Source organism: Theropithecus gelada, chromosome 4 (genome assembly GCF_003255815.1).
Source record: "Theropithecus gelada isolate Dixy chromosome 4, Tgel_1.0, whole genome shotgun sequence".
In the NCBI taxonomy this organism is placed as follows: domain Eukaryota; kingdom Metazoa; phylum Chordata; class Mammalia; order Primates; family Cercopithecidae; genus Theropithecus; species Theropithecus gelada.
In genome coordinates, this window is record NC_037671.1 from 33,800,204 (window position 1) to 33,823,057 (window position 22,854).

General features: G+C 47.4%; 2 protein-coding genes and 1 pseudogene across 3 annotated transcripts in view; all 3 read right to left on the reverse strand.

Moving 5' to 3' along the window:
• Window positions 1–1,337: 1,337 nt before the first annotated feature.
• LOC112622407 (class I histocompatibility antigen, Gogo-B*0101 alpha chain-like) overlaps window positions 1,338–22,854 on the reverse strand; it is a 46,516-nt gene continuing 24,999 nt past the window's right edge. The window contains exon 8 of the mRNA XM_025382036.1: window positions 1,338–1,765. Within this exon, the coding sequence (XP_025237821.1) occupies window positions 1,761–1,765 (5 nt within the window). The 3' untranslated portion in view covers window positions 1,338–1,760. The remainder of the gene's footprint in view (window positions 1,766–22,854) is intronic.
• Window positions 1,748–4,643, reverse strand: LOC112622406 (class I histocompatibility antigen, Gogo-B*0102 alpha chain-like). 2 transcript variants are annotated; one of them, XM_025382032.1, is made up of 7 exons: window positions 4,531–4,643; window positions 4,131–4,400; window positions 3,628–3,903; window positions 2,786–3,061; window positions 2,557–2,673; window positions 1,931–2,117; window positions 1,748–1,765 (listed from the first exon to the last, which is right to left on the reverse strand). In XM_025382032.1, the coding sequence occupies exons 1-6, from the start codon at window positions 4,592–4,594 to the stop codon at window positions 1,966–1,968; spliced, it is 1,155 nt and encodes a 384-aa protein (XP_025237817.1). In that variant the 5' UTR covers window positions 4,595–4,643; the 3' UTR covers window positions 1,748–1,765; window positions 1,931–1,965. The 2 variants fall into 2 exon arrangements, with proteins under 2 accessions (XP_025237817.1, XP_025237818.1); XM_025382033.1 differs by lacking the exons at window positions 1,748–1,765; window positions 1,931–2,117 and adding an exon at window positions 2,173–2,222.
• LOC112622430 lies at window positions 11,647–12,568 on the reverse strand (annotated as a pseudogene).

The following is a 22,854-nucleotide window of genomic DNA, read 5'->3' on the forward strand; positions in this document are numbered from 1 at the left end:
CGGAGGTGCAGTGAGTGGGGATCATGCCATTGCACTCCAGCCTGGATGACAGAGCAAGACTCCATCTTAAATAAATAAATGAATAAATAAATAAATAAGTAGTTGTACCATGTCCCTCGTCTGCTCAAAATTGTCCTCTACCTCCCATCTCACTCAGAGCAAAGGTCAGATCATTCCCCACTCCCCTCAAGCCCACCTGCTCTGGCTGTACCTCTGACCTCATCTCAGTTGCTCTCTGTCCAGCCCTCCTGGCCTCCTTGCTCTTCTGGAAACACCTTCCTGCTCTAGTACATTTGAACTGGAGGATCCTCTGCCTGGAAAGAACTTCCCCAGACATCCTCATGGACAACTCCTCATGTCCCTCAAATCTTTCCTCAAAGGTCACCTTTGTAACGTGGCACACACTGACCACCCAGCACAACAGCCCCCTTCCCTGTCCCCACTGCCCACACCCTGGATCACCTGTCTCACAGAACTTACCACCTTCTAGCACTTTCTTCCCTTCCTCTGGTTATAATGTATCTTTCGTCTGCCTCCGCATTGGAACACATGCTACCCAAGGTCAGAGATTTTTCTCATTTTACTTCAGTGATGTTCCCCAGATGCAGAACCACTCTGTCCTATGTCTGGCTGACAACAAAGGTCAGTTGAATCAATCATCAGTGCAGAGCACCTCCCTATTCTAAAGCCAGTATCTTTATTAACATAGCTTCAGGCCAAATGCTGTTTTGTGGTGGCCACAGCACAAGGTCCCCTCACACTGACACCAAGGCCTCCTGTGCTTTTCTCAGCAGTGCTGCTTGTGGTCCTCCCTCCCCCATCCTTCCTCCCACACCAACCCCCCCCACACACACCGCAGCACACAATCAGGTTTCTCTCTTCAAAATCCAAGAACAGTCCTTGATGATGCGTCCAATTTCACAAACAAGTATAAACCTAAATTTCACTCTGCTTTAGATTTGAGTTGGGATTTGAGCCAGCACCAAGATCACTAGAACCAGGGCAGGGAGAGAGGGCAGGAGAGCAGAGCAGAAGAGGAGCCCTAGAAGGAGGGCAGGATTGAATGGATCTGAAAATTTGTCTTAGAAAGCAAAGGGACTCCCGTGTGCAGGGGCCACCCTGGGCGATGTGTGAGCCTCTGCGGTCACAGCTCCGGCTGGACAAGTTTCCACTAAAGGGACAAGGACAATGGAGCAGTGAAGGTGACCCAGCTGAGGACTGACCACATAAAGCCCATGAGGGACTGAACAGCCACTGGGCACAGGCCCCGTCCACATTCGGCTCCTCACAGCCTTCTCCAGTCCCCACCTGCAACAGACTCAGCACCGGGAACATGTGGATTCTGGAAGGTTCTCAGGTCTCTATTTCCTCTCTCAAATTTTAGGAATTGACTTATTTAATTAACCCATCAACTTCTCATGGCAAATACTGAGAAAACAAATTTCTATTGAGATTCTTATTTTCAGTAGGGAAGTAAGAGGTTGCAGCTCAATGCAGCATGAAGTTGAGACTGAGATGGAGACATCCAGCCCCACCTCTCTGGAACAGGAAAGATGACTGGGGAGGAAACACAGGTCAGCGTGGGAACAGGGGTCACGGTGGACACGGGGGTGGGCTCTCCCTCCACCTCCTCACATTATGCTAACAGGGACGCAGACACATTCAGATGCCTTTGCAGAAAGAGATGCCAGAAGCTCTTGAAGTCACAAAGGGGAGGCGTGGAGAAATCCTGCATCTCAGTCCCACACAAGGCAGCTGTCTCAGGCTACAGAAAACAGTAGTCATGAACAAATTCAGGTCAGTCATGGTAAGTGATGACACTCTGAACAGTCCCCCCACAGACTCGAAACATCCAAGTCAAAGAATCTCCATTACCCAGGCCTTTCCCCTCTGCCCCACCCCCACCCACTTCAAATCCCCAGGGTCTCACCTTTACAGGCCATGAGAGACTCATCAGAGGCCTGATCAGAGCCCTGGGCACTGCTGCTCCCTGGGGTACAACAAAAACAGGACCTGGTCAGAGCCCACAGGAGACGTGGTGCAGGAGGAATAATGGAGTGGGTGAGCTCCTCCACACTCCCGCCCCCGCCACTTCCAGTAGCTCCCGCTTTTTCCACCTGTGGGAAGTAAATGTCCTGTGAGGGGACAGGGAGGAGGCAGGGCCATGGGATCTTAGAGGAACCTCCTAGTCTTGAACCCAAGAGAAGTTTCTAGAACTATGACTACAGACCCAGGGTAGGATCAGGAAACACCAGGAAAGCAGGTGTGGGTCCTGGACCAACTGCCCTCCTAAGGTCTGTCCTTAGCAGGAACCTTCCCCTGACTCATGAATGCTGGAATCACAATCCCAACACCACAACCATCAAGGTGATACATTGTCCTTCCTTGTCACGGGTGCTGCACAGAAGAGTAAGTGCTGGCACACAGGACCCAGGCAAGGTCGGCCCATGAGTGGATGGTGCTTTCCAGTAATGAGGCAGGGAACACTTCTACCTGGGGCTTGAAACCCCCAGCGGGACAAGAAAATCCAGACCCTACCCCTCACCTCTTCACTACCTGAGCTCTCTGTCCTCCGCATCACAGCAGCAACCACAGCTACGGTGACCACAGTTCCTAAGACAGCCAGGCCAGCAACGATGCCCATGATGGGGATGGAGTGCTGGGAAGCCCGCTCTGGGGAAGGAAGAGAAGGTGAGGGGCCCTGACCCCAAGGCCTAAGCCCTGACCCTGCTGAAGGGCTCCAGAAGGGCTCCCGCTTTCCCTGAGATGTGACCCCTCTCCTTACCCCATCTCAGGGTGAGGGGCTCCAGCAGCCCCTGGTGCTGCACATGGCACGTGTATCTCTGCTCTTCTCCAGAAGGCACCACCACAGCTGCCCATTTCTGAAAGGTTCCGTTCCCTGCGGGCCTGGTCTCCACAAGCTCAGTGTCCTGAGTTTGCTCCTCCCCATCCCGCTGCCAGGTCAGTGTGATCTCCGCAGGGTAGAAGCCCAGGGCCCAGCACCTCAGGGTGGCCTCATGGTCAGAGACAGGGTGGTGGGCCACGTATGTCTTTGGGGGATCTGATGGGAAGAGTCAGAAAATTCAGGGGCTTTGCATCTCTCATGAGACAGCCCAGCAGCACCCATGTGACCATCCTACGAATGGACAGGACACCTGGGGTGGAGAAGGGAGCACAGAAGCCAGACACCAGCCTGGACACAGGCACCTGGGATAATCTCCTATTCCTTGGAAAGTTCTAGTCTCTGAGGGAGGAACAGCGACTTCGGGTCCTGACCTGAGTGGAGGCCGAGGGACTCAGAAAAGCTGGAATCAGACTTTCAAACACGTTGAGTGTGAGGAAGAGAACAAGGCCTGAGAGAAAAAGCTCAAGGCTGCTGCGGTGGTTAAAGGGGACCCCTGATCAGTATTCAGGGACTGTCTTCCCCTCCATTTCCTCAGAGACGTCATCCCTTAATTGTCCTAGAGAGCAGAGGGGGCCCTCAGAGGAAATCAGGAAAACTCATGTCATTCTCCATTCAAGGGAGGGCGACATTCTAGTGCTGATCCCATTATCCTCCCCTCCTCGTGGGAGGCCATCCTGGGAGATTTATAGGAAACGGGGAAGGCTTCCCATGGCCCCTGGTACCCACGCGCTGCAGCGTCTCCTTCCGGTTCTCCAGGTATCTGCGGAGCGACTCCAGGCACTCGCCCTCCAGGTAGGCTCTCCGCTGCTCAGCTTCACGGGCCGCCTCCCACTTGCGCTGTGTGACCTGAGCTGCCATATCCGCGGCGGTCCAGGAGCTCAGGTCCCCGTTCAGGGAGATGTAATCCTTGCCATCGTAGGCTAACTGGTGATACCCGCGGAGGAGGCGCCCGTCAGGCCCCAGGTCGCAGCCATGCATCCTCTGGAAGGTGTGAGACCCTGGCCCCGCCCCCGCGGTCAGCCACGCCCACCGAGCCCCGCCCCGCCCCGACCAACCCGTGGGGACTTCCGCCTAAACTGAAACTGAAACTGAGCAAAGGCGCCCGCGGCACTCCCAGGTCGAGGGTCTTGGGCGGGTCCTGCAGCCTCGGGGTGGATCTCGGACCCGGGCCATCCGTGGGGCATGGGGAGGGGTCGTGACCTGCGCCCCGGGCCGGGTCACTCACCGGCCTCGCTCTGGTTGTAGTAGCGAAGCGCGGTGCGCAGGTTCACTCGGAAAACCTGTGCGTGGGCCTTGGCTTTCTGTGTCTCCCGGTCCCAATACTCCGGCCCCTCCTGCTCCATCCACGGCGCCCGCGGCTCCATCCTCGGACTCGCGGCGTCGCTGTCGAACCGCACGAACTGCGTGTCATCCACATAACCCACGGCGATGAAGCGGGGCTCCCCGAGGCCGGGCCGAGACACAGCGGTGTGGAAATACCTCATGGAGTGGGAGCCTGGGGGCGAGGAGGGGCTGAGACCCGCCCGACCCTCCTCGCCGCGCGGCTCCCCGGGTCCTGCGCCCCCGTCGGGCGGATCCCTCGCTCCTCCCCGCAGAGGCCGTCTCCCTCCCGACCCCGGACTCACCAGCCCAGGTCTCGGTCAGGGCCAGGGCCCCCGAGAGCAGCAGGAGGAGGGCTCGAGGCGCCATGACCCCATCCTAGGCGTCCGGGGAGAATCTGAGTCTGGGTGGGGACTTTAGAAGCCGGACCGCAGAGACCCTGATTGGCTTTTCTAGAATCAGACACCCAATGGGAGTGGGAACTGACGCCGCGTCACGAGTGCCCTGTAAAAAGGACCCAACACAGGTTGGGAGAAGTGAAACTCAGCGGAGTGGGGAATCCCCAGCGCAGCGCCTGCGCAGTGCAGACAGTACCCTGAGACCCTGAGAGCCAAGCCCGGGACCTGGGACTTTGTCCCGATGCCTCTTCTCCTACACCAAGCCTCTTTGTCACACTGACTGCCTAAGTGCTGGTCAAGGATCTGCCTGTGGAAACCAGGGAGAGACCCCCCAGGCTGCGCCCAGATCCTTCCCCTTCACTGCTCGTCCTGGAATCCCCGACCCTGAACTCGACTCCCTGCCTCCCTCTCCTGCCTCTCCCCTTGGACCTTTGTACAGGGAAACGCACCACGGGGTAAATGTAAGTGTGGCCTTACATTTTTATTTCTTTTGGATAACTACATATTTGTGGAATTGCTGGGGCATGTGGTAATGGATGGGTAACTGTGTAAGAAATTGCCATACCACTTTACAAATTGGCTGCCACATTTTTTGCATTCCTACCAGCAATATCAGACATTCTTGTTTTTTCCGTATTCTTGTCAGTGTTTAGACTTATCATATGTCTTTTTAACTTAACCTATTCTAGTTGATGTGTGATGGCTTCTCATTGTGGTTTTAACTTGCACTTCTTAGATGACTAATATTGTTTGCTATCCTTTCATGTTCATCTAAGTGACTTATTACACACATTTTATGAATTAGTTTGTAAATTCACTGATTAATTCCAGAGACTTTTTCAGAATTCCCTAGTGTTTTCTACATAAGCAATGAAGCTGGTGACAAAGAAAGTCTTCTTTCGTCCTTTCTTATCTGTTGACCTTTTTTCTTTTAAAATTATTTTTATTTGGTAGAGATGAGGTCTCACCTATCAGACTGGTCTCAAACTCCTGAACTCAAGTGATCCTCCCCACTCAGCCTCCCAAAATGCAGGGATTGCAGGCGTGAGGCACCATGCCCTGTCCTTGTTACACTGGTTAGGATGCCTGTTAGGCGTTTAAACAAGAAAGATGAGAGCTCACATGTTTTACAAGGAACTTAAACAAATTAACAAGAAGAAAAAACACCCCCATCAAAAAGCGAGCAAAGGATATGAACAGACACTTCTCAGAAGAAGACATTTATGTGGCCCAGAAACATATGGAAAAAAACTCAATATCACTGATCATTAGAAAAATGCAAATCAAAACCACAATGAGATACCATCTCCCACCAGTCAGAATGGCAATTATTAAAAAGTGAAGAAACACGAGATGCTGGCGAGGCTGTGGAGAAATAGGAACACTCTTACACTGTTGGTGGGAATGTAAACTAGTTCAACCACTGTTGAGGACCGTGTGGCCATTCCCCAAAGTTATAGAACCAGAAATACTATTTGACCAAGCAATCTCATTACTGGGTATATACCCAAAGGGATATAAATAATTCTACTGTAAAGACACATGCACACGTATGTTTATTGCAGCACTATTTACAATAGCAAAGAAAAAGAACCAACCCTAATGCCCATCGGTGACAGATTGGATAAAGAAAATGTGGTGCATATACACCATGGAATACCACACAGCCAGAAAAATGAATGAATTAATGTCCTTTGCAGAAACATGGATGAAGCCGGAAGTCATCGTCCTCAGCAAACTAACACAGGAAGAGAAAACTAAACACTGCATGTTCTCACTCCTAAGTGGGAGTTGAACATTGAGAACACATGGACACAGGAGGGGAGCAATACACATCAGGGCCTGTTGGGGAGTGGGTGGTGAAGGGAGGGAACTTAGAGGATGGATCAATAGGTGCAGCAAACCACCATGGCAGATTATGCATATGTAATAAACCTGCACGTTCTGCACACGTATCCTGGAACTTAAAGTAAAATAATGTAAGTTAAATAAAAAAGGAAAGCGCATGTCTTACATGTACACATATGTTCATTGCAGCACAATTCACAATAGCAAAGACCTAGAATCAACCTAAATGTCCATCAGTGGTAGACTGGATAAATAAAATGTGGCACATATACACCATAGAATACTATGTAGCCATAAAAAAGAATGAGATCATGTGCTTTGCAGGAACATGGGTGGAGTTGGAGGCCATTATCCTTAACAAACTAAGGCAGGAACAGAAAACCAACTACCACATGTTCTCACTTATAAGTGGGAGCTAAACTATGAGAGCATGTGGACACACAGAGGGGAACAACACACACTGGGGTCCACTTGAGGGTGGAGGGTGGGAGGAGGGAGAGGATCGGAAAAATAGGTAGTGGGTACTAAGGCTTAATACTTGGGTGGGTACTAATGGGTGTAGAAATAATTTGCACAACACAACCCCATGACACAAGTTTACCTATATAACAAACCTGCACATGTACCCCTTAACTAAAAATAAAAGTTAAATTTAAAAAAAGCAACAACAAAGAAAGTGTATATCTAGAAAGAGCATATGGTTGGGTTCCATGTTTTTTTAAACCAAATCATATAATCTCTGCCCTTCATTGGAGTGTTGACTCATACAGGTTTTTGTCATTATTGACATGATAAGTTTTAGGTCTACCATGTTATTTTCCCAGTTTTTGTTTCTCTGTTCCTCTTATCATGACCAATTACTTTTTGTTTAAAAACCATAGAAACAAAAGAAAGTAGAAAAACATCTTTAAAGTGCTGGAAGGAAAAAAGGTCAAAAAGAATTCTATATCCAGCACAAATGTCCTCCAAGGACAGACAAAATAAGGAGATATTTCAGGTAAAAGAAAATTAAGAGAATTTCTCATGAGCAGATCTGTACAATAACAATTGGTAAAGAAAATTCTTCAGGCTAGAAGCAAATGATACCAGGTGGAAAATGAGATTATCAGAAAAGATGAAGATGATCAAAAATGGTAAATATTGAGCTAAGTTCAAAGGCTATCTTGCTCCTGTCATTTACTCTTACTTTATATTCATAGAACTGTTTAAAGATAAGAAAAAAACTTTTCTCGTGGGACTTATAATCTATATAGATATATTGCATATAATATCTACACCACAAAAGATAGATATTTTACAGAGGATAAGTGGTTACAAGATTTCCATATTTATCGGTACTAGTACATTATTAATTGAAAGTGGACTGTGAAATGTCAAGAATAAGTTAATTTCTGAAGGGAATTGAGACACAAAAAAATATTCAAGAGATCAACAAATCTCACAGATGGTTTTTTGGGGAAAAAAAAAAAAAAACCTTAGCCAGTCTTGAGTCTCATCATCCTACAATTTCAGAACTATTGCGAATACAAAAGTAATCAAAGAACAGTCCTGCCCAGAAAGAGGAGTTGTCCCTAAATATGGTGGCCCTGGGACAACTGGCCCTCCCTGCTGGACCTCTTCTGCATGGGCACTTTCTGCAGTGACTTTGTTGCCTTGCTATTCCACTCTACCCAGTGTCCTGACCCAACAGACAAGGGGCCTCTGCTGCTGTGTCCACACTTGGAGAAGGAAACCTTGATGACATCAGTACATGACAAGCCAGGCATGACAGCTCACCCCTGTAATCCCAGCAATTCAGGACGTTAAGGCCGGAGGTCAGGAATTAGAGACCAGCTTGAACAACATAGTGAGACCCTTGTCTCTAAATCAGAATAAAAATAAGTAAACTTAGCTGGGCATGGTGGTGGGCACTTGTATTCCCAGGTATTGGGGAGGCTGAGGTGGGAAGATCTTTTGAGCTCATGAATTCAAGGCTGCAGTGAGCTATGATCGCACCACTGGACTCCAGCCCAGGCCACAGAGTGAGAACTTGACATAAAAAAATACATCGTAAACCTTTGCTCACTATGGGTTCTTTTATTTATTATTTATTCAATTTGTGTTTTGATTTTATTTCACTGGCAGCACAATAAATCAGGACATGCAGAAACTAGAAATCACATCCACTTTCCAGTGGTAAAAAGCCCAGTCCAGGGAGGCGAGAAGGAGACAGTCCTCATTAGCATTGAGGATTTGAGGAGATGGAGATGGTCTGGGCAGGAAGGGTTTTGTCTTTGTTTTTTTTTTTGTTTGTTTTTTATGAATGAGTGTAACTTTTTATTAAGAGAGAATTGTTTTTATTGAAGATATATATGAAAAATGGTTAAATAAGATCAAATGGCTCCAAACGTCTTACAGTGAAAGCAACAGTCCTGCCAGTTGTTCTTTCCAGAGACAAGCACTTTTCATTTTCTTAGTTTTTCCTTCTGGTAGTTGCCTTCATGGGTTTTTCCAAATTATTATTTTTTCCATTTTTCAAGTGGGTGCATATATTAATACATGTAATTTTAAAAAGCCTCTTCAGTCTATAATGCATCCTAACCGTCCCCTGCCCCGTCCCTCCTAATCCTCCAGAGCAATGACTTTCAACTCTTTTAGCAATGTCTTCTATTTTTCTCCTCACATAACTACTTAGTCATTTCTTGATTATTTTATACATTCTGTAGTGATTTCTTAATATGACAGATGAGGATTTAGCTCTTACACCATCACTATCTTCACTTTTCCTCCCATATTGTCCCAAAGTAGTTACCAGAGTTAGGGGCTAAGCAGTCACCACATCATTATGACTATGTACATATTGCTCATTGTTGAGAAAAACAGCATAATATGCTCTTACTTCCTATCCTGTACTTCTTTCTGCCCTAGAATTAATGATTGCCTAACCACCCTTCCCCCTTGCCTTTTTACTTTTGCTTTATCTTCAATGAACTTCTTTCCAAATGCCCCAAATCTGGCAATAACCTATTATTATTTTTAAGAGAAGGGACCTCAGTATGGTGGCCAGGCTGGTCTGGAACTCTTGGGCTCAAACTATCCTCTTGCTTAGACTCCTGAGTAGCTGGAACTACAGGCATGGGCCGTTCCACCCAGCTAACATATTAATATTTTCACTGTTTCTTTTTAAAGCCAGCTCCATAGCTGGAATATTTCCTGTGTTGGATCCTATTTGCTGGATCCATGTCATTCTCTGGTTTGTCTCCTCCTTCATTTTGCTGGAGTATTTTCTCCAATAGCTTCCCAAGAAAGGGTCCATGGAGGTAACCCCTGAGTCTTTCCTTGTCTAAAAATGTATTATTTTACCTTCACCCTTGATTATTTGGCTGAATATAGATTTATCCGTTGAAAATCACTTTCTTTCTAGAATTCTGAAGGCATGCTTCCATTGTTTCCAGCTTCTTTTTCGAGGCAGGGTCTCTTTTGTCGCCCAGGCTGGAGTGCAGTGGCACAACCACAACTCACTGCAGCCGTGACCACGCGGGCTCAGTTCATCCACCTCAGCCCCTGAGCAGATGGGACTACAGGTGGGCGCCACAGTGCCCAGCTAACTTTTGTATTTTGTGTAGGGATGGGACCTCACCATGTTGCCCAAGCTGGTCTCAAGTGGTCCTCCTGCCTTGGCCTCCCAAAGTGCCCGGATTACAGGCCTAAGCCACTGTGCCCGGCCAGTTTTTCTTGTATTCTTTCTCGACATCCTTCATTTCTCAAAGGCATCTCAAACTCAGTGGGCCCCAAACCAAAGTCAAACTCCATCAGAACATCCTGCTACTTCCAACCTTAAAATATACCTTAAATCACGGTTTCTTACAACATGCAACCCTTCGGTTCAAGCTACCATCATCCCTCATCTGAACTTAGAATTGGTTTCCCTGCTTTTGTATTTTTTTAAATCATAAAATATTTCAAATAAACCATGTGTGGCTTTATACTTTTTATTGCATAAAAAGAATGAAGATCTGCCGTGTGCGATGGCTCACGCCTGTAATTACAGTACTTTGGGAGGCCAAAGCAGGCGGATCACTTGAGGTCAGGAGTTTGAGACCAGCCTGACCAACATGATGAAACCCCATCTCCACCAAAAACACAAAATTAGCCGGGCGTGGTGGCGCATGCCTGTACTCCCAGCTATTTGGGAGCCTGAGGCAGGAGAATTGCTTGAACCCGGGAAGACGGAGGTTGCAGTGAGCCAAGGTCACGCCATTGCACTCCATCTGGACAACAAGAGCGAAACTGTCTAAAAATAAATAAATAAATAAATAGTATGAAGAGCTTACATACTTAAACAAGGAATTCCTTTAAGTGTTTGGCATCCATTGTTCTTGTGCATGCCAGCAGCTTCTTACTGCAAACACCTGGGACTTGCTATAGAGCAGCTGGAGTACGTTCCACCCACACACAGGACAGAGAGCTGACAACCAAGTAGTGGAAGATCAATACTCCAGCTTTCTCCCCTCCGTTTCCCTGCATCTCAGCAGTATGGAGCTTGATACCAATGAGAACCTGCTCACTGACTTTAAACTGCTTTTCTTACCTTCTCAGTTCCATTTCTCCATACCTCAATTGATGATTTCTGGTAAGACCTAGCAAATAAACTGTTTTCACTGAAATTTCAGTCTTGGAATCTGCTTTGGCTTCCCCAGTCTAAGACAGAAATATATTCATTTTCCCAGCACTGGACTTCCAGGTTGTTGTCAATTTTTCACTGCTACAAACAGGGCTCAACATTTGTCTACAAACCTCTAAATATACACGTAGGAAGCTTTCGGTATTTCCTACTAGTGAAACTGCTCAGTTGGAGGGTATGTGCGTCTTCGTCTTTAATAAATACTACCGACATTTGAAAAGCCCGACAATGTCAAGGACTGGCCAGAGACCCATGTGCAATGGGTGTGGAATGGCAGCTCACTCTAGCAGGTGCGGGGACTCAGTTGGGGTCTTGGAGAGGCACTTAGTTATAGCAAGAGTGTTTCATAAATGATATCTGATACAGTCAAGATTAGTGGGGAATAAAAACACGTTGCTTGGAAGTACTTATCCATAAATCTAAAGTCAGCAAAAGTCTTCTTTTTCTAAAGTGAAAATACTTTTTTCAGAGGGAGGGGGAACAATTTAAAATAAACCAGAACACCCTTCATATTAATCATTCTTCTCATATACCTCAAATTTGTAGTTAATGCCTTTCTCCTCCTGGACATCCGAGAGAAAACCTGGGTATTCTGGCAGAAGTTTATATTTCTCCAAATCAATTTCTGGAAAATACGTGTCACTTTCAAAGTCCTGCATGATCCTTGTCACAAATAGTTTAAGATGGCCTGGGTGATTAATGGTTTCCTTATAAATAGAACTGCCACCAACTATCCAAACCATCTCTACTTTATTTGCTAATTCTGGTTGTTCAGTAAGTTTTTGTTTTTTTGTTGTTGTTTTGTTTTGTTTTTTGTTTTTTGTTTTTGTTTTTTTTGAGACGAAATCTCTCTCTGTCGCCCAGGTTGGAGTGCAGTGATGCGGTCCTGCTCACTGCAAGCTCCGCCTCCCAGGTTCACGCCATTCTCTTGCCTCAGCCTCCCGAGTAGCTGGGACTACAGGCGCACGCCGCCACTCCCGGCTAATTTATTTATTTTTTTATTTTTAGTGGAGACGGCATTTCACCGTGTTAGCCAGGATGGTCTCGATCCCCTGACCTCGTGATCTGCCCGCCTGGCCTCCCAAAGTGCTGGGATTACAGGAGTGAGCCACCGCGCCCATTCGGTTGTTCAGTAAGTTTTAAGGCATCGTCCAGACTTCTGGCAAGAAAATGAACCTCCTTGTGGAGGTTCCTTGAGTTCTCTGCTGAGAACTAAATTAATTCTATCCTTTAAAGGTCGATCCTTCTCAGGAATGGAGAACCAGGTCTTCCTACGCATAATCACCAGATTCTGTTTACCTTCTACTGAAGAGTTTGTGTCATTCTCTGGAAATATCTGAATTCATTCCTGAGCGGTGGCCAGGGCAGGTCCCCGTTCTTGCTAATGCCCATGTTCTGGGACACAGCGACGATGCAGTTTAGCAAATGAACCATGACAGCAGCGGTGAGCACCTCCGAGCCCGCTCGCTACACAGGGACGTGCGGCCAAGATTGGCCGGAAGGTTTTTACTTGGAACCTGGAGGATGAACAATGACATCCCTCTCTCCACCTTAAAGCTCATCCTGGGCATCCACCTCCTGGTAGCAGGAGCAGCGCAGCAGCGCCCCCTGCTGGTCCATGCGCTTCCTTTTGCAGATCACTCACAGCCATGAGACCCTCCTCTCCTTTCCAATCACCTGGGATTTCTTCACTGGACATCATTCTGCGTCAACTTTCCTGTAAAGTAAAAGAAGCGTGAGGTTGCTGGAGGAGGAACGGTGTCATTCCCCACCTTTGGCGAGATCCATGTCACCGTGTTCAAGGGAAGCGCCAGACCTTATTCCCTATGCAGAGAGGAGGCTCTGGCCATGAAGGCGCCTTTGGAGGGGTGAGGACCCGCTACACTGAAGGCCAAGAGCCTGCAGACGGTGGAGAAGGCTTCCCCTCAGTTGTGTCCTATCAGATTCTTCCAAGAGTCAAGGAGTAGACCTGCATATTGCCTCTGGTGATGTGAGCTGCACGCACACCTAGAAGTGAGGTCACCCCTGCTGGGGGTCCTGGGGCTACTGGTTGTTCTGCTTGCTCAGTGTCCAGAGAGGAGGATGAGAAGGAGGCTTTGTGCAAAATAGTAACCATGCTCTATACATTATTTGTGTCATAAAATAAAAGACTCCAAAAGGAAAAATATAACTATCTAAAATGTGTGCCCTTCAATAAAAAGTAAATACCCATTAACCATTAGGGATAGACGTTTACAGGGCAAACCAGAGGCCCCATCATTTGCCCCACTTCAACAATAAACTCCTTCCTCCTCCAAGTAAAAACATATCCTGACTTTTATGATCATCATTTCTTTTATATACCTATATATACATATATATATATATATATTTTTTTTTTTTTTTTTGAGATGGAGTCTCGCTCTGTCTCCAGGCTGGAGTACAGTGGCGCAATCTTGGCTCACTGCAACCTCCGCCTCCCGGGTTGAAGCGAGTCTCCTCCCTCAGCCTCCCGAGTAGTTGGGACAACGGGCACACCCCACCACACACCCAGCTAATTTTTGTATTTTTTAGTAGAGACGGGATTTCACCATGTTGGCCAGGATGGTCTCGATCTCTTGACCTCGTGATCCACCCACCTCTGCCTCCCAAAGTGCTGAGATTACAGGCTTGAGCCACCATGCCCAGCCTCTATTTTATATTTTTATCATCCAAAATTGTAATTTAGTTTTACCTTTAGAAATATTATTTTGTTCTCTTTTATTCTATCGATTCTTCCTTGAAATTTATATTGTGTGGTAGAGCTTCCCATAGTGTGCATTTTGCTGATTGCTCCCCAAATTGTAGTTTAATATGTATTTCTAGTATCTGTTATGCCTCTAAACTGGTAACTGGCTACGGAGATCAGCTTTTATTCAGGCTTGATTTCTTTTTCACTTGTACTTGTGTGATGCTACTGTATCGTTGTCTTCCGAAAAGAGGAAGAATCTCACAGTTTTTTTTTTTTTTTTTTAAGACGGAGTCTCTCTCTGTCCCCTAGCCTGGAGTGCAGTGTGGCGATCTCCACTCACTGCAAGCTCCGCCTCCCAGGTTCGCGCCATTCTCCTGCCTCAGCCTCCTGAGTAGCTGGGACTACAGGAGTCCGCCACCATGCCCGGCTAATTTTTTGTGTTTTTAGTAGAGACGGGGTTTCACCGTGTTAGCCAGGATGGTCTCGATCTCCTGACCTCGTGATCCACCTGCCTCGGCCTCCCAAAGTGCTGGGATTACAGGCATGAGCCACCGCGCCCGGCCAGTTTTTTTGGGGTTTTTTTTCTGTATTGTTAAACGTCATTGCTGTTCAATGGCTAAATCTGTTCATTCATTATCGGTTGCAAAAGAGTTATTACAGTCTCAGTCTCTCATTCCTTCTTCATTTATTATCTGAATAATTTCTAAAGGAAGAGATTTGTCCTCCCCTACTGTTTGTTTACTACTAGAAACTTGTTTTTTGAGAGACTAAATCAAGCATGTACTCAGCTATGACCCAGCGATTGCACTCTTAGTTATCAACCAATAGAAATGTATGTATGTGTGTGCCAAAATATATGAAAATATTATTCTTAGCAGCATGATTTGTAAAATCTAAATATGACATAATTGTCTATCAACAGTGAAGGGACAAGAAGTGTGAACTATTTATAAAGTGGAGCATTGGACAGCCATGGGAGTGAATAGGCTATGGCCACACACAGCGAGATGATGAGACCCAGGCGCATGTATAATGCCATTCAACTGGAACTGGCAGAACTCATCTGTGTTAGAAATCAGGAGTGGCTACTCTAGGGTTGGGGAGGGTGGTTTATGAGTCTCACCTTTTGGAGGCTACCTATGGGTCCAGCAGCACTGACTCCCACCTACTAAGGCCGTTGAGTGACCTGGCAGGATGGGCGCGTGAAGGGAGCTAGTGTGGTTCCTGCATGCATGTTCCCATCCTGCCAGGTCTGAGCTGGTCCACAGTGAAGCCTGGCTAACTTCCATTTGTCTGCTTGGTTGTTCAGTACCACCTCAGGGGTAGGTATTTTCTGTGTGGATGGGGTGTTAACTTGGGGTTCAGGCTCTTTCCACATGGACTATTTCCATCTCATGAGGGGCCTGTCCAATCTATGACTCTGTAGGTGACACACAAGCCAATTCATGTAAGTACTTGGAATCACATGGTTCTTGGTGTCCCATGGTCAAGAATTCTATCTGATCAGGGCCAGTAATACTAAAAGTTGCTTTGAGAAGGGGCATATGTCTTTGCTGTGGATGACATGATCTTACTCCAGAATCCCAGGCCCTCCATTGTGACTTTCCCACTGATGCTTGGTTTAGCTCCATCCTGCATCTTTCCCCAGCCCTGCCACCTCCAGCACCAGGGGGACTGAGGGATGGTGACTGCCTGCACCACAGCCTGGATCTGCTGCAGTGTCCTTTTTCGTGTAGGCCCCACTTGAAGCTGGCATCCTCGTATGTCACTCAAAATGTGGGCCAAAATATATACCTACATATGGAATGTGGTGTTGTCAGAACCCGAAGAGATTCACCAGGCAATCTGCTCCTCTCTCTCTTTGTTCTTTTCCGTGAGGATGAAAGATGTAATGGGTTTTTTGTTTTGTTTTGTTATGTTCTTATCGGAAGAAATTTCCCTGCATGCCCCTAGCCACTGCACTCATACAATTTCACTGCAGTGGCCACTCCTGAAGTTCTGTAAGATTTGTCCTCCTCTTTCTGGGGTGCATGTGTTTTACCAAGGCCTCCAGCATACTTTCCACCTTCTTTCTCATCCTTCCCAATCTATGATGTTGCCAATGAAATGAACAAATTTAACATTCTGTAGAATGTCCATGGTCTCTTAAGACTCTGTTATAGATGGCAGGAGAGTTCTAATAACTCTCAGGGAAACTGTAAATAAATGTGGTATGAATGTGAATAACTCCATACCCACTTTCTAATTGGAAAGGAAAGCACTCAGCAAATCCTCGACTGCACACCATTGGCCTGCAGCCTTGTTAACCTCCGCTAGCAGTGATATCCGGCCAGCATGGCAGCTGCAATCAAGACTGCCACTAGGTCAAGTCTGAAGTAATCCTGTTCATTCTTTAGACCTCATTGGGCTTCAGCAAGGACAGAATACACAGAGATAACAGGCAACCCCAACACCACCCCACTTCCTACAGCTCTCTAATGGTAGTACTACCCCCACAATACCTGCAATAACCTCCACAAGACCTGCCCTGGGATGTAATATCACTTCCGATTCAGTTGAGAAAGCGGCAGTTTCAGAGACTTCCCTTTGGCTTTCAGCCCAAAAAAAGCCCTTGCTGCACAGGCGAGGGATCCAGTGTGGGGGTGACTCCAGCTGCCAGTGCATCATTGCCAATTATGTTCTCATGGAATAGGGAAACAAACAGGGCTGGGATTACAGGATTATGAGTTATAATGTGTCCTGGCCTCTGGAAGCCCCTCTCTGATGAACATGATGGAGCTGTGGAAATCTGGACATCAATGTCTGCTCACTCCCCCAAATTCTGCCTATTTCCTTTGCCCAGTGTACAGTCTTTTCAGTAAATGGTTGTAGGTTCCTTTGAGAAGAGCACAGGGAATTTACCCAACATGTATTTCCATGCTGTTCCAGGGTCCTTCCTCCCACGGATATGGACTCCTCCTCTGTCACTGGGATGTGAATCTGAAAGTTGACTGAGGTCTACAGGCATTGAAAATGGAACATGATTTTGTACTGAGTCAACCACTCTCACCCTCCTACTCCTCAACTCTTGCTTTCTTTCCACAGATATCAAGCAGCGCCCTTGCTGGCTGCCTTCTGTTCTGAACCTGAGACCCTGCCCTCTGTTAACCTTCCCCACACTCCCTGCAGGTCAAGCACAATCTTGGCTGCTCCGTTGGGGTTGTCATGGTAACTGTGCCCTCTGACTTTTGCATGTCACTGCCACCACTTGATCTCTATCTCTTCGGGGCCACACCCTCCCAGCAGATAGTAACTAGCCCAACTCTGGGACCACGTTTCCTATCATCATCCCCATCCTACAGAGGACAGAACCCCGACATTTCTTAGTGATGCAGGTCTCTCTCACCAGCACGTTCATGAGGGCTCTGGTACAAGGGTGTGCCCTCTGGGTTTTCTGGTGGGACATGACCCTGATGGGCCTCTGGCCTCACATAATGGTTCCATCCACACCTCGATTTTCCTCAGGCTTCTTATTTCATCCTCTGCATGTTCCAGGGCAACTAAGTCATGGTTAACTTGTTGAGAGTTGGGCATTACTTTTTCCCATCTACATAGAGCCACCCAGCAGTGAGTGTGCCTCATGCCCTGAAGTCCCTGATAAACCCATGTCCTGAGAAACTGCCCTCAAGCCAAAGGATTTTTATTCATCCAGCCTGATATTGTGATGCTTTGATCAAACACCCTCACATTCCAATCCCGGAAGTGCTCCATGGGCTCCTACAAGGCCATGCCGGCTGGTTCCTGCAGAGCTCCTCAGAGGGATTCCCGCTGCATCACAGGGGGAGGCTTCTGCAGCATCTTCCAGTACAGGAAGCGGGAACTATTACCAGAGAAAGGGGAGCCTCCCCTGCATGCCAGAGGGTCCTGGAGGGCACCCATCGGATAACTCTGTTCCAGTTTGCAGGATCTCAGGTTTCCCCAGCAGGGCCCTGACTTTCCCACAACAGGCGTGCCTTGGCTGAGTGTCAAACATCTCTGGAGTGCCGTGACCCTCACAATGATGTCTTCAGCTGCTGTTCCATGCTACGTGCCCTTCCTCTAGAGGAGATAAAGGACTGTCCATGAGACACTGCAGAGGCACTCACACATAGCCACCGACTGCTGTTAACAATCCTCAGATTCTCATTCTCCTTTTATAGGACACCAACACAGCCGAGTAGTATTCACCCAACTCCACTGTCTCTGTAGGTTTCCCTCTCACCCTGTCGTTACTGTGCAGAGGCTTCTATCATCACACCTGCCATAGCTTCCCCTAACCAGGGCATCTTCTCAGGTCAGCACTGGGCAGATCCATAGTTGCTCGCCTGCACCTTGTGCTATGCACTTTCTGTGTCCTCCACCAACCCAGATGGCGTCCTCTTGGCCAGCCAGGCAGTGGGTGAGCTCATCCCAAATCCCCATGCTTTGGCCTGTGTTCTTGGAACACTCCTGACACCACTCTTGTTAGTTAGGGTCCCTTGAGGAGAAGACCCTAATTCTATTAAAAGTGTGATATTTTATTCAGGGAAATGCTTATGAGTGAAATTGGGGAGGAAGACAGAAAACGCTGGGAGAGCCATCGTGGGTGATGCAAGTCTAAACCCCTATGAAGGAGAGAGGGAGGGAGAGTCAGCTGGAAGCGCCCTAGACCCAGTGCAGGCTAAGGGAAGTTCAATAAAGGGATCAGGGAGCCCTGGAGCTCAGTTTGCCTTCAGTGGAGGAAAGATCCTGCTTTAGTTTCCCTGCTGTTCTCAACCGTTGGCTGGAAGAAGCTCATGGGAACATGGTTTCAGAGAAAATGTAGTGATAGACTTCAGGCTAGAACAGCTGGGACCATCATCAGTTACACTTCCTCTAGCTGAGGGTCTCAGATGTGCATTCCTGTGACTACCACAATGGCCCAGTGGTGAGAGAAAAAATGATGATGATAAGAGAAAAAAAAGGAATGGACTGTTGAATTAGAATCTTTAAGTAGATGAGATAGGATGCGGTTTGGACACCGGCAGAGGAACTGGCTCTGGCTGAGACTAGGTCAGCCTACAGCAACTGTCTATGTGGTGGAAGGCCCATCAAGCAGTGCAGCTGTAAATGCATGAGCTGATGGTGGTGGAATCTGTGGTCTTCTAATGTGTTCACTTCTCTCAGTGAGGTAGGAAACAAGGCCATCAGTTGAAGTAAGAATGGGGAAGGAGGGTTGGATGTGTGAGCACAGAGAGAAGGTGTTTAAGAGTCACCCAGGCCCGGAGGAGGCTGAGGGTGAGCCACGTAGGGAGAGGGTGATTGCTGGCCGTGGTGGGGGCTCCCCATGAGGTTTGGGTCATGAAGGTAGAGAGAGTAGTCAGTGTGCTGTGTGTTGCTCTCCTGCAGCTCAGGGAGCAGGTGCAGTGTAGGCAGAGGTGGAATCCACCAGCTGAGTAGTTTTGCCAATCAAGTGTGACAACGCAAGGGAGAGGCAAGGGAAATCATCTACCATAGAATCCAAAATGGGTGAGGAGGGAGGAGAGGACATTCAAGGCTGAGGGACAATGGGTGGATGGCAGGATCACTAGATTGGGAATCCCGGGGGGCCCAGGGGGTCAAAGGATTGCTGGAATTGATGTACTACAGGGTGGACACCAAGCCTGAAAAACACGTACATATAGAGTGAATTATTTGCTGACATCAAATTACAGCATATGATAAAATGATAGTATCTGTGTTCTCAGAGCCTGTGGCCACCCTGCAAGGGGATGAGTGGGAAGATGGTCAGAGTGGGAAGTGTGAGATTGACAGTATTTAAGTGTTGGGGTTCTTGGCCATGATGAGGCCTAGATGACAAGGGCGCAGGGCCCAGGCACAGCAGAGGAAAAAGTCATGGAAGAGATGAGGTTTAGGATCTCAGAAACCAGGGAGTGAGGGCATTCTCTCTGCTGTATGGGTGTCTATTACTGTCATAAAAATTACCACAGGCCAAGTGGCTTTAAACAGCACCTCTTTGTCATGTCACAGTTGTGTGGGTTGCAAGTCCACCCAGTCTCATGGAGCTGAGATCAAGGTATGGGCAGGTCTGTGTTCCTTCCTGGAAACTCTGGAGAAAAATCCACTCCCAAGTTCATTCAGGCTTTTGTCTGAATTCACATTCTTGCAGATAGGACTGAAGTCCCCGTTTCTTTTCCTGTGGCACATCCAACCTCCCGGCTTGGAACTTCTGGCTTCCTCTGCTGTGTCTCCTCTTCTTCCCTCTTCTGCAACATCTCTGACTCCAGCCAGAGCACGTTCTCCACTTTTAATGGCTCATGTGATTTGATTGGGCCACACAGAGAGTCCAGGAGAATCTCCCTATTTTAAGGTCCTTAATCTTCATTACATGAGTAATGTCTCTTCTGCCATGTAATGCAAGCTGTTCACAGGTTCTAAGATTGAGGCTGGACTTCTTTGGGGACCATTATCCAGCCCACCACATCTGCATGTGTTGAAGTCATCAATATCAAGGAGACAGCACTGCTGGAGAGGAAGCCAGGGAACCAGGAGCTACGAGTCAGGATTGAGAGGAATGGCCTGCAGCCCACAGGGAATGGCTACAATGAAGGGAGTGGGGCCCTAATCTGATGACAGCTGAGGGAGGTTTGGGAGGAGGGAGGCAGAAAGGTCTCAAAACCACAATGAGAAGTGAGTCCAAAGGTACAAGTCCCTGGGGAAAGTCCCCATGCGAGAGGACTTCTGAAGGGTCTGTGTCCTCCGGGAAACCCAGGTTCCTGCTGGAGCTGCGAGATCAGGAACATCCTGAGAGAGGATGTGGAGGTTTCACTGATCAAGGGCTGAGAATTCCAGGGGGTGCAGTGGGAAGATTTCTGGAGTTGGGAAGGGAGGATGAGGGGGACAGAAGAGGGGTGTGCAGAGACTTGTGGGGATGTGAATGCAGAGTGTTTGGGGGACCCAGTGTGACTGACACAGACAGGGAAAGGGCATGAGGAGCTCAGTCCTGGTGGACTCGAGGCAGACGATGGTGCTGAGGCTGTGGGAGACGAGGGAGGAGGAGCAGGGGTGGCTCTCACCTGGGCTCTATCCACGGAAGTAAGGACGGTGGAGTGGTTAGATCTTAGTGCTGTCTGGACCTTTCTTGACCCCCTGATGACAGAACGGAGTACCTAAGGCAGGGGGATTCCTAGAGGATTGACCCTTGAACGTGAGGAAGGGAAGTGAGCTCATTCCAGGTCTCAGGTCTACCCTGACACCTTCTGCAGGTGGTGTCACTTCTGGGTCCCACATGTGACCCCAGGATAGGGCCCTCTTCTTCCCTGCTGAGGAGATGGAGGCCCAGGGGAGCTGTGCTCAGATTTGATTATGCCAATATGCGTGTTCACACCTTAAAATATGATGTGGAAGTGGAGATGTTGTTTCCAAATAAAACAAAACTGAGTAAACAGGAGTTTTAAAAAACCTGAGCAATGGAGAGAAGAAGAAAATGTTTCTACTTTTCAGTTTTCCCAAATGTTGCTGTCAAGGGGCTGGAGAGAGAAGTTGCAGGGAAAATAGAAGCCTCAGAGAGGGCTGGAGCTCTTGAGCTCTGCTCACCTCCACAAGAAAGACCTTTGGGAAATTATTAAGACAATTTTCCATTACTTTGAAATTCTGTAATATTAGGGAATTCTAGTAACTCTCTTCAGTGTAATAATAATATTATTGTTGGAAAAATGTTATTTGTTAAGAGATGAGTACTGAAGTATTTAGGAATGAGGGTCATGATGTTGGCAGTGATTACCAAAGTTTCAGCAAAAATTATGGAAATATAATTTATTACATACACAAAGGAAATAATTAGATCTATGGTGACCATTGTATTCTTTGAAACTTTAGGACTCTTGGAAATTTTTTACAATAATTTGGAGAAAATTTTAAGGCTAATAATACATAATCACATAAGAAATGTTCACCACATCATGTGGAATGGAAATTAAGTTTTGAGACCAGATGAGGTGGCTCATGCCCGTAATCCCACAGCTTTGAGAGGCTGAGGTGAGAGGATCACTTTAGGCCAGGAGTTCGAGAGCAGTCTGGGCAACATAGCAAAACCCCATCTCTACAAAATCCTAAACAATTAATTGAACCTGGTGCCAGGTACCTGTGGCTCTAGCTAGCTGGGAAGCTGATTCGGAGTGATTGCTGAAGCCTAGGAGTTCAAGGTTATAGTAAGCTGTGATCACACCACTGCAATTTAGCCTCAGTGACAGAGCAAGACCCTGTCTCAAAAAAAAAAAAAAGAAAGAAAAGGAATATTTAGCATTTAAGAGCATTCAAGAGCTTGTGCATGAGAATGTGTCAGTTGTGTGTATTTTGTGTGTGACTGTGTCATTGTGTAGAGAGTATCTGAATAAGAGCGTATGTCAATCTGTGTGGCAGCATCTTTGTGTCTGCGTGTGTTGGTGTGTGAGTCTATGCGTGCATTCATTCATTCATTCATTCACTCAACTAGTATATTCAAAGTAACAATCAGGCACTATTCAGGGCAAGGGAAATGCAGCTGTGAACAATCAAAATCACTGTCCTTGTCCTCATGAAGCTTGTATTCTAGAGGAGAGAAATAAGCAATTAAAATAAATACATCCATAGCTGGGCACAAATGTGTGTAATCCCAGCACTTTGGGAGGCTGAAGCTGGAGGACCCCTTGAGTCCAGGAGTTTGAGACCAGCCTGGGAACCACAGCAAGACTCTATTTGTACCAAAAAAAAAAAAAAAAAAAAACTAGCTGAGTGTGGCGGCACACACCTGTAGTCCCCAGTTACTTGGGAGGCTGAGGTGGGAGGATCACTTGAGCCCAGGAGTTCCAGGCTACAGTGAGCCGAGATTGCACCACTGCACTCCAGCCTGGGTGACAGAGCACAACCCGGTCTCTCCAAATAAATAAATAAGTAAATAATTCTTAAATGTTAGTAAAAGGATTGTGAACAAAAACAAAGCAGAGGGGGGTCAGAGGTGATGGGAGATGCCACATGAAGTGGGCAGTGCAGGGAT